The following is a 15,391-nucleotide window of genomic DNA, read 5'->3' on the forward strand; positions in this document are numbered from 1 at the left end:
TACAAAATAATGATATATTAGGAGGCTAAATAAGTCTCCTCAATAATCAACAATTGATAATCGGTTAAGTAATGTAAAATTGATTAAAATCAGCTTGAGTTTCACCTATTAGTGAGCAATCAAGCTAGGAAGGGGTTAAAAAGCATGTTCAAACCAAACTATATCATTACGGTATACTGCTATAAAAAGAAATTAATTCATTTAAGTCAAACATAAAATTCAAACTGTGATTATTAAAGTAATAATGCGATTAGATATGGAAATATTCGATCACAAGAAATTTTGCGATTTGCAAAACGTCTGTGAACATTCACCTGAATAGCACTACCCCACTCGATGTATTCATCCTACTTCTTTCGACTACCACTTGTTTCTAGTCTATGACTATGACCTGTTCAATATTTAATAAAGTAGAAAAAAGCCTAAAAGTTACCAAAAAACCCAGTAACTTATTATTTACACCCTATATAATGAGCATGTAACTTTAACACACATATGTTATGAAAGATAAGGGTAAAATGTATTTGTTTGTACACGTGTATCGTCCATAACATTCGGTTAATTTGTTTGGTCAATCGTAAACGTTGGTCGGTTTTCGGAATAAAAAACCAAATTAAAGTTCTTTGCGTTTCGTCGATAACGGCGATAAATCGAGAACGAACGAATACGCTCTTCCATCCTGTATGTTAGCTAAAGACTGACCTGGTTCCTTGATGTGGGTGGTATCGATTGCAGTCGGCACTCTGGAAAAGTAACGATATGGCAGTTAGTGAAAGGTGAAAACTTATAATTAGATTCGGTCGTGTTTAGGCTACTATGAAAAAGCTTTCTTCAGATGACGTTTCACTTTTTTTTTGTTTATAATATCTTTAGAGGTACGATCAGTCGCGAAAAGTAACTATCGCGTTGAATTTCTATTAAATTCGGTATTTAATTTTAATAGATATCTATATTCCTCCACTCTTCGTCTCTCGGATAATAGATGTATTACCGAGCTGGCCGATATGTTAGGCCAGTAACTCATTAGGTCATTCTAATAACTTTTTCTGTTTTAACGATTCATAGCGCATTGGTTAAAGCCTTATGATGGAGATCCACCTGTTAATGCCATAGCCGCAAGTTCGAATCCCTTTCATAAAATAAAAATACTTATTTATTTTATGTTTATTATTCTATAGATTTTTTATTACATTAGTTAATGCAATCTTAATCTATAAAATTATATTTTTATATTAGGGTGGGGTAAATACAATGTAATATATTTCCCAAATTAAAATTAAATTAGATTATTTCAGCTAAAGTTAACTATATAATACTTACACTATACAAGTTCATGTAGTATGGGTTCCTTTCAATCTTCAGATTTCCTGTGCCTTGTCCTGTAGTTGTGTTACTTCCATGCTGCTGTGGTTTGGTAACCTTCTTTCGTAACCTTCTTCTTACTGTGAGATCTTGCATTACTTCGTAAATTCATTTCATATCAAAGTTACCGTCTTACTTGGTTAGTTACGATAAGTAATTATTTTATGATTGTAATTAATGAAAGAACTTTATTTTGTCATCATTGGATTACTAGTTGGTTTGATGGTTTAGTGCCACCCCATATTTGATGTCCATAAATCCAAATAGGTTTTATAATTGAGTACTAGACCAATCTCTTTGGCGTTAAGTCAAGTTGGGAGTATCTTCCGACTAACTAATACAGTTCTTTTAGATTTTGGGTCTGATTTGCTGTGCGTTTTGTCTAATGAAAACTTTCGTATATAAATATAAATGTAAAAAAATGGATATCCAGCGAAGCTTTTAATTTGATTAAAATATAGTAAAGTTTCAAGTAGATCAAACAACAATTAAATATAATAGGAAAATACTGGAAGCCACCTTGTTTTTATATTTCTTTTCAATTGGAAATAGGACAAATTTTGACAAACTCCGAAAACATTTCAAAAGAATCAAATTCTGCGAACTTAGTGTATTATGTGCGTGAGTATAAAGAGTATATATTAACGGAATAATCCTAGAACCATATTTGTAATGGAATACAATTATATTTGAAGTAGAATTAAATAAAAAAGATTTTACAGTAAAAACATTCCGTAAAATGCACCTACAATTTTTTTGTTCTGACCTAAAACCGGGCGGTGGAATACATGACGCAAACTTGGTTGCGGAGACTTGGGAATATGGCACCCGCCGATTGGGCAGCCGTTATTGGGCACGAGGACCCGGCGATTCTATTGATTCGCGAACTTGAGTTAACATATGACTGGATACTGTCGTATGGGGGCAAAAGTTACGACTGCAGCGACGGATGAGGTCGTTTCAGCCTGGAAAAGGAGGAGGTTAGCGGTGAAGCGGAGATAATCTCCCAGCATGTCGACCAGCTCGCGAACAAGCGCGTTTTCAGAAGAACGTGAGCTGAGTTGATGTTTGTGGAATGATTGAGATATGAAGTGCTTGATTTCTGGAGGGTCAGTTTCCCTATGAATTTGATCTGAAATAAAGAGGTTAAATAAGGCTGGGGCCAGCGGGGAACCTAACCAATGCACCTACATTGTACAATAATCAGTAAAATAAAAACTGAAACTGAAACTGAAATTTTAATTACTAATTACTAAAATGTTCCTGTCAATGATAATTCGTAGTAGAATCTATTAGGAACGCTTTATAACTAAGTATCACCTTTAATATTTTATAAGTTATAACAATATCGCCACTAATTTTGTATACGCAAAGAATATTTTTTAAGAAAATTTCTTATAGAATATTCTTTATTAAATGTGAATAATTTGATGGTTAATTTACACAAGCTTTTTTTGGTGAACGTGAGAAGCGAACTCTGAAATCTGGAATTTATTTTAAAAGTTACAAACCACTTTAACATTGAACAGTAATGAAACAGTTTGAAATGGTGATTGCCATTCACTGTTTACTAGATGTTTCAAAACAAACCGCACAACAATGCTTCAGATAAAGTGACTTCGATGAAGAAGTGGTGAAGTTAAAGCCTATTTTGAAAGCAAAACAAATCGTTCAATTATAAAAAATCTATACATTATGTTATAGGAATGCTGACTTGAAAATATCACACTTGATCTTAAGAATCCTGATGCAGAAAGTCCTACTTTTCTTAAAAGTTGTTTTATTGCTAGGGGCTCAGTATATATAATTAATTATTTCGACTATAAATTAATTTTGAAAGTCGTTTTCGAACTTTTATGGTAAATAATATGTAGATTAATTTTTAAATATTATAAAAATTTATTATTGAATTGGTTAATTACAAATTTATGTGAATATCAAAAAATGGCACATGAGAAGAACTGTTACAAATAATTAATTTCAATAGATATAGTAGTTCATAAATTTACGTTATTATTACATTACGTCTATTATTTCTTTTTTCAGGTCATGACAACTAGACCAGCACAATGTCATCATCATCAAATAACGACGTTCACATAGACCTGATCGATTTCCACGTTGGTTCACCTGTCCTCCCGTCAACTACCGAAACCAATCAAAGCGATCTCGTTCAAGAACCTGACAACTTAATCGATACTGAACTGCCAGTGTTCGAACAAAAGCTCCAGCATGCTTCCAGCTCGGCGAACTGTCATTCCCGAAGACCCAGCGTCGACGTGGAGGACATCCTCATCGACATCAACTCCGAGGAGTACGAAAGAGATAGCCTCGATGGGGAAGAAGTCGAGAACGACTTCCTAAACATCTGTGAGGGCGATAATGGTAACAGTACCACCACGTTACCGGTAGACAATTTCGAGGCGTTACTGATATTGAAGAATTTAGACGATCTTCTCAATGCCACTCTGGAAGAATCGGAAAACGCGGTGGATACCAATCGGAATCCCGTCGACCAAGATGAGGATAAAGCCGGTTCTGAGGACGATTCCCAACAGGTCATCGAGGATTGTCTGGAAGATCTGGACAATTACCTGAAGGCGATCGGTGATAGTGACAGTGAATCGAACGAATCGGTTACAAATGAACAATCCACCACTAGGGAGACTGAAGATACGTCGGATATAACTGGTAGCAATGACACTTTTGGCGATAATGAGGTATGTCTTGTAATAGAAATTTATAATATTACAATTATTTACTATAATTTAATCAAAATAGCAGTGAACTCACGTCATCTGAATTGATGACGCAATGCTGTCGCGTCAACTTTGAGTTTTAGTTCATTTTGGCCTTGTCATACAACAAAATTCTAATATAAATAAATTAATTAAACTGTTAAAAATACAAAATTATCTTATTATATTAAAAAATTCTTTTATAAAAAGGACTTAAAACTACAATTAATTATACAGTTATAATAATTAGTATGTTAGGGTTGTGTTTTATTATATTTACATTGATTTTTTTTCCATGCCACATACAAACGAGAGTTCCAGGAGCGTTTTTTTTATGTAGCGCTATCCCCTGGAGGCCTAATCCACCTAATTAACAATTATATGTCCAAGTAATATGTTTTACTTTCATTGAAGAGCATATTTACGGTACAGTGTTTTTTTGTAAAGTCACTCTGATAGCACTGTATTTCTCCTTAATTTGTTTTGCCCATTCTGCAAAACAGTTAGTATTCTTTCTCCTACACATTTTAACCAAATGCTCATGTATATTGTTCGTATTGTAGTAGTATTATATGATTGTAAAACTTTCACTCTATAATAAGATTTCCTACAGTTATCCGATGTTAATTATATCCCACCATTAGTTATTGCCAATCTCAGTCTTGAAAAGTTTCATTCAAGTGAATAACTAAGCTGTTGATTTCCGGTCTATCTAACATTTGTTCACAATTCAATTTATCAATATCTTCTTCAATGTGCTCGATTGAGTTCATCCAAACCGAAGGTGTTATAACAATTCCTATTTGCAGCATGAATTGTAATATATCCAGAATGAATTATCAATAAATGTTATGAATAATAAAACTTAATCAATTTTTATGCCAACGTTTACCTTTTTCTATCAACTTTTGCTATCTTAACATTTTTTTAACTATCATCTTGCCATGAGTGACCATTGGGTATATTGGTCCTCTTTGGAAATATTCATGTCTCATCTAAATACAAATATTGAAATAATAAGTCTTGCTTGACTTTATTATATGCTTTAAAAATTGTATTATATTAAAAGAAATATCTGTAAATTCCATTCGACTTCTTCGTGGGTTATCTTTACACCATTTAAATCCTATATTAACTAACAATCTATGAAAGGATGTTCTACATTCCTCAAAGAGCTGCATATTTCTAGGGGTTCTATGGATACTTTTCAGATTAACATTTATTCTGAAATAATTGTATTAATCTAAGTTTATATTGAAAAAACTACTTACGTTTTCATATATTTCATATATTTGATGTCTGATAGAGCTAACATCAAGCTGATCTTGATTCGTCAGCCCTTTCGTATAAGGACGGTCTCTTTTCGGTGAATTTAGGGTTATATATATTTAATTTTTTAAGATACTTCAGTAACCTTGTCCATACTAATATTCAGTGCTGTAGCTGCACAGGCTAACCGAGACCATCGAACTTAGGAGTTAGGTTGTTTAACAGTTGATCCAAATGCATGCAAGAACCAAATATATTGATTCTAGGAAACAATACTGCTTTCTGACCATATCGTATTTATCACCAATATATATAAAGTTTGATGTTAAAGCCTGTCGTAATAACAATTGTGTAGTAATGTTTTTAGATGAGGAATTTAGATCGACATTACAATGTAAATTAATTAAAATCTGTTGTAAAAAAGCCTAATTATCTTTAAACATTTAATCGATTCTCATATATTTGTTAAGAACGAATGTGTCGTTAAATCAGGTTGATGTATACATCGATATAAGCAATAATTGGAAGATACTAATTCTGGTGAATATGGATGGTATTTTACCCAAGATTTAACATATGTCCGCCTGTATAATGATTACTTTTCTTGTGTTCTTTCTCCAGCAATCAGTTAAAATGCTCAAGCGATAGTTTTTGTCTTGACAAGACTTTATTGTAAGTTACTACTAGTGTAAAGTTTTGTCGATTTTAATGTTTGATTATTTATTTTAATTCAAACTTAATTTAATAAAGCCATTTTTATTTATTTTTATTATATCACTTGTTTTTTTTTCTCAGCCTCATTTCAGTTTCTTATCAGTTTATGCTTATTTATAAGTACTAGTGATCTTGCTTTGTGTGCTTTTCTACAATCGGTTTGATCATTGTTCTAGAGTGAAAGAATGAATATGTTCATTAGTCACTATTCATTCCACAAATGTCATGTTTAATGATGAAGGAAAGTATTCTAAAGGTTGTTCCCAAAGAGCATATTTTTATATCAATTTTTTATTGAATTTGGCTCAACAGATATCAAAGGTTTCTAAATGCATTGCAACTTGTTGTGATTATAATTAATTTTAAACGAATTACACTAGAATAATCTTATGTTTCTTTGCTAATGGTCTATAGAAGATTCTGGAATTGATTGAAACAGAATTGATGTGTTTAAGATAATGAAGTTGTAGTAGTGAAATTTAATTGGTTATGAAGTTGCTGAAATTTCAGTTGGATGAGATTTGGTCATTATAGAATGTTTCCCAGACACGAAGTTTAGCAGATAAAATACTTTGCTACCAGAAAGATGAGGAAACATATTAGATGACGCCGGATAATACTGATAAATTAATTTTTTACATTTTGTAAAATATCAATATTTTTTTCCTCTGATATATCGATATATATTTTTTTTAATATTGAAATCGACATATCGGCATATATATCGAAATATCGATATTTTTCTTCGCCGTCAGCATCTCTGCTGGTAATTTTTTTATTATTTAATTAATATATTATTACTAGTCGTTTCTGTCTAACCTACAATTTGTCTTTATGCTAGCTTAAATCTAGGTATATAACTAGGAGGATCCATCGGCCCTAACTGAGTCTCTGGTGAAATAATGCTTATACATGTCACTGCTGAATTTTTTAATATATTCACCTCACTACACAACACTACACAAGATCAGATGGTTTGATTCTTTTGAGCCTGTGTTCTGTTCTGGTGATATTAGTATGAGAATGGAGTCTTTCCTTATGCCCCCTTGCAATTATCTTGATTTCTACTGGTAATAATGAAGAACCATTTTTGAAAAACCTTGATTTTACAAAAAAATTCTTTTAAAATTGATTCAGTCTGACTCATAGTCTATGTTTTATTGTTAATCTGGAATATAAGACAACATCCTTTCATTATGTCCATTAGGGTTTAACATTATGAGTAAATTAAATATCGTAATATTTTTCCTAGATCTCAAATTTTCACTTCATTCGGTCCTTTCTAACCAACTAGTTTTAACAATTTTTAAAATCTTGTATTTGTGTGACTTTTTGATTTATTTAGGAATTCAATGAAGAATTTGAACGAACCAAACTACGCCAGATGGAGGAGAACTACAGAAAATTTGTGGCTCTGGGCGTGGTCAACGGAGGGTACCTCGACACGGAAGATCGGCCGCTGGAGACGGAACGTGCCAGGCCGATGTCGGCGTGTGCGGCCGTCAATCAGTTAGGCAACCGGAAACACGCCTGTAGGGCCACGACCACCGCCTTGATGCGGAAGGACCGGCCCAGATTGCTTAATAGGTGGGTACGGCTTAAGAATGGTTTCTTTGAATGGACGTTGATTACGGAACGGTTAGGCTAGTTGTAGTATGGCGTGGAAAGTGCGTATTCAAGAGTATGATGAAGCGTATAACGTTCAATAAAACTTCTTAACAGCACTTATTGAAATATAATATACGAATGTAGAATTATTTGATCTAATTTATAGATTTAGATAGTCTCGTCAATTGGTTATACAAGCCGTAATTTTTTATATTTTTGAGTGTGCTGAATTCGAAAATTCTGAATCCACTTTTCTTGATAGTTAGGGTAACCATGTTAAACCGTATTGGAGGCCAGACTTTAAAAATATTATTTTAGTTACAAACCATTAACGATATATATATTTTTTTAATCTAGTCTACCAAATTGGAGTTTTAATTATTTTGGCTTTGGTGTTAATAAAATTTTGACGTAAAAAATTATGAAACAAAAATAATGTTATCGATAACATTTTAGTACGTCTGGCGCACATATTATCGAAGAACTTAAACTACAGTCAATTATACAGCCACATTAGTTTGTTGATTCGTTTTTTATGTAACGGTGTCCCCTGAAGGCCTATTCCACCTAATTAACTGTTGTATATCCAAGTAATTTACTTTACTTTTATTAGAGAACATATTTACCCTTTTATATTTAATTCTTATGAAGTCATTTTGACATCATTGTATTTCTCTTTAGTATTTTCTGTTGCTACATGTGCACCCTATTCTTGATAAAATTTGATATAATCAGTGCAATATCCTTAATACATTTGCCATAATTACAAAACTTCTTCTCATACATCCTACCCTAATGCTCATGTATAATTTTAAACAGTTACACACATATCTATGGTCATAAATCTGTCACATCCTAACAGGTCAATTGAAAAGTCCCCGGTCTACCATAGTAAAACACATTTTTTTGCAAAAATTAGTTTTTTTATTCAATATGATTCCCTTCAACGGCGATACACTGATTATAGCGACCCTCCAACTTTTAGATACGATTTTTGTAGTACGATTTGTCCTTTGCTTCAAAATAGGCCTTAGTTTCGGCGATCTCCTCTTCATTCGACGAAAATGTGTTCCCATCGAGCATTCTTTTGAGACCTGAGAACAGGAAATAGTCACTGGGGATCAGATCTGGAGAATACGGTGGATGGATGAATTTTTGACATCATTTTCACAGACTTATGACACGGTGCATTGTCTTAGTGAAGCAGCATTTTCTTTTTCTTCAAATGCGGCCATTTTCGACAATTTCGTCCTTCAAACGGTCCAATAACGCTATGTAATAGTCGCTGTTGATGGTCCTTCTTTTTTCAAGGTAGTCAATGAAAATTACTCCATGCGCATTCCAAATAAAGACATCGTGTTGCGTTTTTCACACGCTTTGGAGCAGGTTCATTGTGTGCAGTCCACTCGGATGATTGTCGATTGGACTGAAATGATGGAGCCATGTTTCATTCATTATCACAAATCGACGCATAAGCTCGGATATATTACGCTTGATCATCTTCAAACACTGCTCCGAATCATCAACTCGTCGTTGTTTTTGGTTAAAAGAAAGCTCATGCGCCACCCACTTTACACAGAGCTTTCTCATATCCAAGTAGTCGTGAATGATATGATCTACACGTTCAGTTGATATCTTTAGAGTGTCTGCTATTTCATTTAATTTCAATTTACGGCCATTCAAAATCAGTTTGTGTATTTTTAAACGTTTTCGTCGGTAACAATTTTTGGGCGTCCACTGCGTTCACCGTCTTCGGTGTTCATTTCACCACGTCTTAACTCAGCATACCAATCCTTGATAGTTGATTTTCCTCGGGTAATGTCCGGAAACTCGGCAACAAGCTAAATTTTTTTCTTCAATTGTATTGTTTCCCTTCAAAAAGCAATATTTTAATCAACACGCGAAATTCCTTTTTATCCATTTTTTCACAATAACAAAAGTTGCTTCACTCAAAATGCTATAATTCACAAACTAATGATCCGACAGCTATCAAATTTATACACAAATATTTTGAGGGTTAGGGCTAACTAAATAACAATAAACAATAATTCTAGTAGCACCATCTATGTGTCAGGCCGGGGACTTTTCAATTGACCTGTTACAATACAATTTTCTGCAGTGCTCTATTAATTATATGCACACCTTTAGTTGCTTCTACCTTCGTCACCCTGTCATAGTAAATATGAGTATTGCATTATAATCATATACCCCAAAAGTTACAATTAGTCAATGCCACTTCCACTGTCAAGTCAATCACTAAGTTGTTATATTCTAATTTATATAAATCTTTATCAATTTCCTCCTTTGTATATCTGATGGAGTCATCCAAATCGAAGGTGTTATTCCACACATCCAAGCAGTTTTTGCTTGTATATTCTTCTGTATATCTATCGTAATAATTCTTTGCCACTCCCCATACCAACTCAATTAGATTGAATATGCAGTTATGGGAAGGAAGGCGTAATACTTTGTGACCATACTGCTCAGCCATCTGATCTACTATGTATAATTTTCAGTCTTATTTCTAAAAAAGGAAATTACAGAACACATAATTAAACATTTAATTTATATTTACCGATTAACAGTCTGAAATTATTCACTTTTTAGCATGGACTCTTCCAAAATTTATTCATATTTTACAGGCCATTTCTTCATTACAGCCTTTGGCGATGTATTTGTTGTGATCTTTTCCACCAGTGTGCTATGATATGGTGCATTGTCCATAACAAGAACTGATGGTTCCATTAAATTTTGTTGTCCTCACACTATTTTTATTAATTCTTGCTAGAGTTTTTTTCAAAGCTATATCTAGAAATGTTATTAAATTTCTTCGAGGGTTATCTTTATGAGTTTTACCATATGAGTTGGTGTTAAGAAGGTTTTTCGTATTTGAAGACTCGTTCTTGTGTTATGGTGTTTCATCTGTGGTTAATAGATTCACTTTGCCTCCATTTATTGTTAGGCTACATAACTGGAAAACAGTCGCCTTTATTACCAAATTATTGAGGAAGACACTATTCATGTATAAAGGTCATTGCAATTTCAGTTCTAATATGGTCTCAGGATAATATCTACAAATCTTAGGTTGCATTAGTCTTCAGGACAAGATGTTTGAAGGATAGGCAACATAAGAATTTGCAAGAACTGCTTTTTAGTCCTGATTGTAACGTTTCCTTTCTTCATCTTTGTTGGAAGGAGATTTTTTAAAAGCTTTAATAAACAACTCTGGCTCAAGTATGGGTTATGGTTATGGGTTATTCCTCCTGTTTCGCTACCATCCGAATCAATTTTTATCAAAATTTTCTTCAATTTTGAACTATGACTAAAACAGCTTCATCTGAATTGGGGTTGAAAAAGTATATACAAGTGAAAAAAGCATTGCTATTAATGTATTACTCTTCAATGATAGTATATTGATGAAAGTAGTTTTTCGTAGTTAGACTGGATACTTGAGTGATGTGTTTGATAATTGATTTTTTAAAATTCAGTATTAACTAAAGTTTTAATGACCAATACAGACAATATTATCTCAAGGCTTAAAGAGTATTATTTGCTTATTTTAACATAAACTAACAGGGCCAAAAACCTATACCCATCAACCATTTGGAGCTAACCAAGAAAGCGTGAATTCATGATATACCTAATTAACAATGATTGTAATACAAATCGTTCTCTGAAAAAGCATTGAACAGTTAGATAAGCGTTGAAATCAAAGTATTACTCTTTATGGTTCTCTATTATATAAAAAAGCTTTTTAACTGCTAAAGAATATTACATGTTTATTTTAACAGAAATATAGCAGAGGAGATAATAATATCATACTATTGTTTCTTTAAACAAAAGAAATATTCTTTTGTATTACAGGCACGACTAATTTGTTGACATAGGCGTCATGGCGCCAACAACATCATTGATAAAACCTTCAAATGCAAATTAATCTTGCAGAGATAAAGCGCATTTTTGGTTTTAATTGTTTAAGGATAGAGTTATAAATAAATCTTGATAAACTGTATAGTTTTGTTTATAAATACCATAAGTACAATATATAGGTCGGGGAATTAAATCTTGCCATTTTTTCGCTTGAATGTGTATTTAATGAGTACAATTAGTATTAGGTTGAGTAAGTTACGTTAAACCAAGACCTTCCAGCATTGTTTAAATTTTGCTCATATAATTCTGATTAAATATTGATAATGTGTCGTTGAAAAAATATTTGTTTTTGGTGTAACCATTCATCTATCCATTCTTATTTAGTATTTTGAAAAAGTGTATCAACTAGGCTTGTCATTTGTACGATAGTTTGTCACTTAGGTTGTTTAATTGACGTCGATATATCTGTGCTGATAATAGATTGTCTCATCTTACAGGACATATAATCTATCCAAAGTTATTTTGTACATACGTCATTCAAAGTTGGGACGTCAAAACGTCGCAATGTTGTCGTATCAGCTCTGTGAGTTTTAGTTTGGTTTGGCTTTGAGATATAAGAATTCTAATGTAAATAAAATAATTAAACAAAAATGTTATCAAATATTATTTATTAAAACCACAATTAAGTATATAGTTATAATAGTTTGTAGGTTAGAGTTCTAGGCGCGTTTGTAGTTGTATCCCCTGGAGGCCCAATCCATCTAATTAACAATTGTATAACCAAGTAATATATTCGCCTAATGATTGAAGTTTTATGAAGTTCTTGGAAGTCAAAAGGCAATATGACAATCAATAACTGCCAGATATGTTACTTTTCAGTCGATGTGTTACAAGAATTAATACAACATAACTACACGAAAAATATGAAGACCTATAAAAATAGTATGACTCATATTTTCTGATAAATTAATTAATATAATTTATTTTATTTGTAATTTTTGGCAGTTTCTTCTAATTCTCGATGAACGTATTTTGTTTTAAATAGCTGTGATCTAGACGATGATTCTGGGTTATTCCCCAATAACAATATAATATTTACATGATCGCGAATTATACTAAAACTAATTTTAGCTATTATTGTGCACAATCTTTTTTAGTTCTGTTACGTTAGTAATGTCTACTACGTCTATTGATTTCAATATTAATATAATACCCGTTCTGTTATTGATTTTATTACCAATTTCAGATGTCTATGTCACTGTGGTTTTATGTTTAAGGACAATACGTTTTTATTCGATATTTTCTAATATTTTAGTTATTCTTAAAATATATGTATTTAAAACAGTATAATAAAAGTTACTAACAAAACATAATTTTTTCACGGACTTCAGGAGTATATATATATATATATATATATATATATATATATATACATATATATATATATATATACATATATATATATATATATATATACATATATATATATATATATATATATATATATATATATATGTATATATATAAATTTCAAAGGCACGTATAATGTTTTCACACATTTTCTATCTAAAATAATCAGTATATTGGTTATAGCTGAACTGATGTGATAAAAAATCGGAAGTAGTTCGGAGAAACGGAGGTAAGCGGAGGTCGCGGAAGTCGCGGGTTCGATTCCCAACAGAGCAGCTTTTTTGTTCTAGTTTAAATGGAACATTTAGCAAATCACCTAAACTAGGCTCCAGGGCCTAAAACGTTCCTTATTTTCAATAATTCCTTCTTTATTCCTATTTTGCCTCAAACGGGCTGTACTTTTACTTGGGATATCCATTGTTATACTTATTAAAACAACTGCGTAATTCATTGAGTAAATATCTAAGACTAAAAAGAGAAAACCGACTTCAAAAAATAAATAAGGAACTCACTAAAAATTAAAAAATAATCAAACTTAGATTTTTAACACAAAAAAAAAGTTTTTAAATCAAATATGTACATAATAATCGTAGTTAATCTCGTTATTTAACCTATCTACTACCTTTATTTTGTATTTTGCTACATACACACAATTTAGCTTAATACCTACCTTAACTTATTTATCTATTTATAACTTAAGTTATTACAATGATTAATGGATCATTAACGATCAAAGAGTTACGAACATATTATATTTTAAAGCGTTTTTTTTTGTTCAAAATCTAAGTTGGTTACTTTACTTAGTTAGTTAGTTAGTTAATTAGTATTTATTTTTTGGAGTCGGTTCAATTTTTTTGTTAAAAACATTTTTTTGGAAGTCACTTTCTTCCACTAGTAAACTAAATCGGTTAAGCTGCTGTAGCTTTTGTTTTTTTAAGATGGTCCATGAGAGAGCAAATGACTAAAGACTAAAATCCCTTTCTTTTGAACTCTTTTCTTACCAGTCATTCTGTATAGCTCCAAGAGACAAGATGCTACAAATATTACGTAGCTAAGGAACACATATATACTTTGTGACAAAGTTGACCTTTTGGGGTAAATGATGTGGCTCGGTGAATGGAGGTAAAACGAAATTAAACAGTGGTGTTTACATTATGTGACCGTTATTTATTGAAGTAATATAAAAATGTAAAATTACAAATGATTTACAAAAAGGCTGGCAAGGGTGTTACCTGGAGACGAGGCTTGGGCAGTCGATGGTGGCACCTCTAAACCAAACGATGGTCGTGTACTGAATGACTGGAAATATCCTTCTATAACATCCCAGATAAACGTCTCGGTGTTGCCAGCTATTCGCTATCGGGTTCTAGTTGGCGCTGCCGGCACCCCGCCCGTGTTTAACATCTGGGATTATATTTCTGGGTATTTTGTAGACCGTTATTCCACTATGTAAAATTCGATATGCCTTAAGGTCGCTAGAACCTTATGGGTGGAAGGAAGACGTAGCGAGCAGCTTCGAAAAAAACATAGATCAAGATCAACGAAAACGATCCGAAAAATAGGACACTAGCGTTGTCCGAGGCCAGAAGAGCTGCGGCCAATGAATACTGTCATTTTAATCTTGAACTGCGTTTTCCAATAATGCTGCAAATTCGATTAGTATACTTTAGCGGAATTTTTGTGAGATTTTCGAGTATAGAATTAATCTTTTTACACAAACATTAATTTACTTTGCATTGAGAATTGTTCTAAAAGCATCCTTTTGAAATCTTTTAGATTTTTCTTGCTAGCCTAGGCGTTACTTATACATGCATAACATCAGCGTGATCAAAAATAGTAATATTTTTAACATAAAATGCAAATATGTAATTTATTTAGTTCTTTTTAAAGTAATCCCTTTTAAATACAATGCATGTATGTAAGATTTTTTCCAATCTTTAATTGTTCTATTGTATTTTTAATATAGCCTTTAAGGTCATGTCCGATTATGTTTTAATTTAATGAAATGACTCAAAACGAACTGCTTAAGACGTTTTCTTGTTGAAATTTTAGTCAGAAATCCATTACGTCCACATTAGGCGTAGCGTAAAATATCTTGACGAACTAATGTTGTGGGCAAAGATATTGTTGCGAAGCTTCTTAAAACGTATAGCTCCACACAAATAGCGTATCACGTACAAATAATATTACTTGCTGAGAGTTCTTATTTCTTACTACTTTTTTCTCACAGTCGTATGTTATTAGAAAGAGAAAAGGTATGTTAATGTCATGTAACAAAACAGCTAAATGCGCCAATGATAATTATTTTGTGCGATGTAAACAAGTATACATAGTACTAACAATATTATATATTTAGGGTAAATGATGTGGCTCGATGAATGGAGGTAAATCGTAATGAAACAGTGGTGTTTACATAATGT

The 15,391-nt window shown here is 32.2% G+C and overlaps 1 protein-coding gene across 3 annotated transcripts in view; it reads left to right on the plus strand.

Moving 5' to 3' along the window:
• The window catches only part of bdg (sodium-dependent transporter bedraggled), a 133,988-nt gene that overhangs the window by 53,306 nt on the left and 65,291 nt on the right, over nucleotides 1-15,391 (plus strand). For all 3 annotated transcript variants that reach the window (XM_076411609.1, XM_076411627.1, XM_076411618.1), the window contains exons 2-3: nucleotides 3,409-4,082; nucleotides 7,429-7,670. In XM_076411609.1, the coding sequence (XP_076267724.1) occupies nucleotides 3,432-4,082; nucleotides 7,429-7,670 (893 nt within the window). In that variant the 5' untranslated portion in view covers nucleotides 3,409-3,431. The remainder of the gene's footprint in view (nucleotides 1-3,408; nucleotides 4,083-7,428; nucleotides 7,671-15,391) is intronic.

Source organism: Rhynchophorus ferrugineus, unplaced genomic scaffold (genome assembly GCF_030347505.1).
Source record: "Rhynchophorus ferrugineus isolate W39M unplaced genomic scaffold, kcgeb_rfMv2 rfM1, whole genome shotgun sequence".
Lineage (NCBI taxonomy): Eukaryota > Metazoa > Arthropoda > Insecta > Coleoptera > Curculionidae > Rhynchophorus > Rhynchophorus ferrugineus.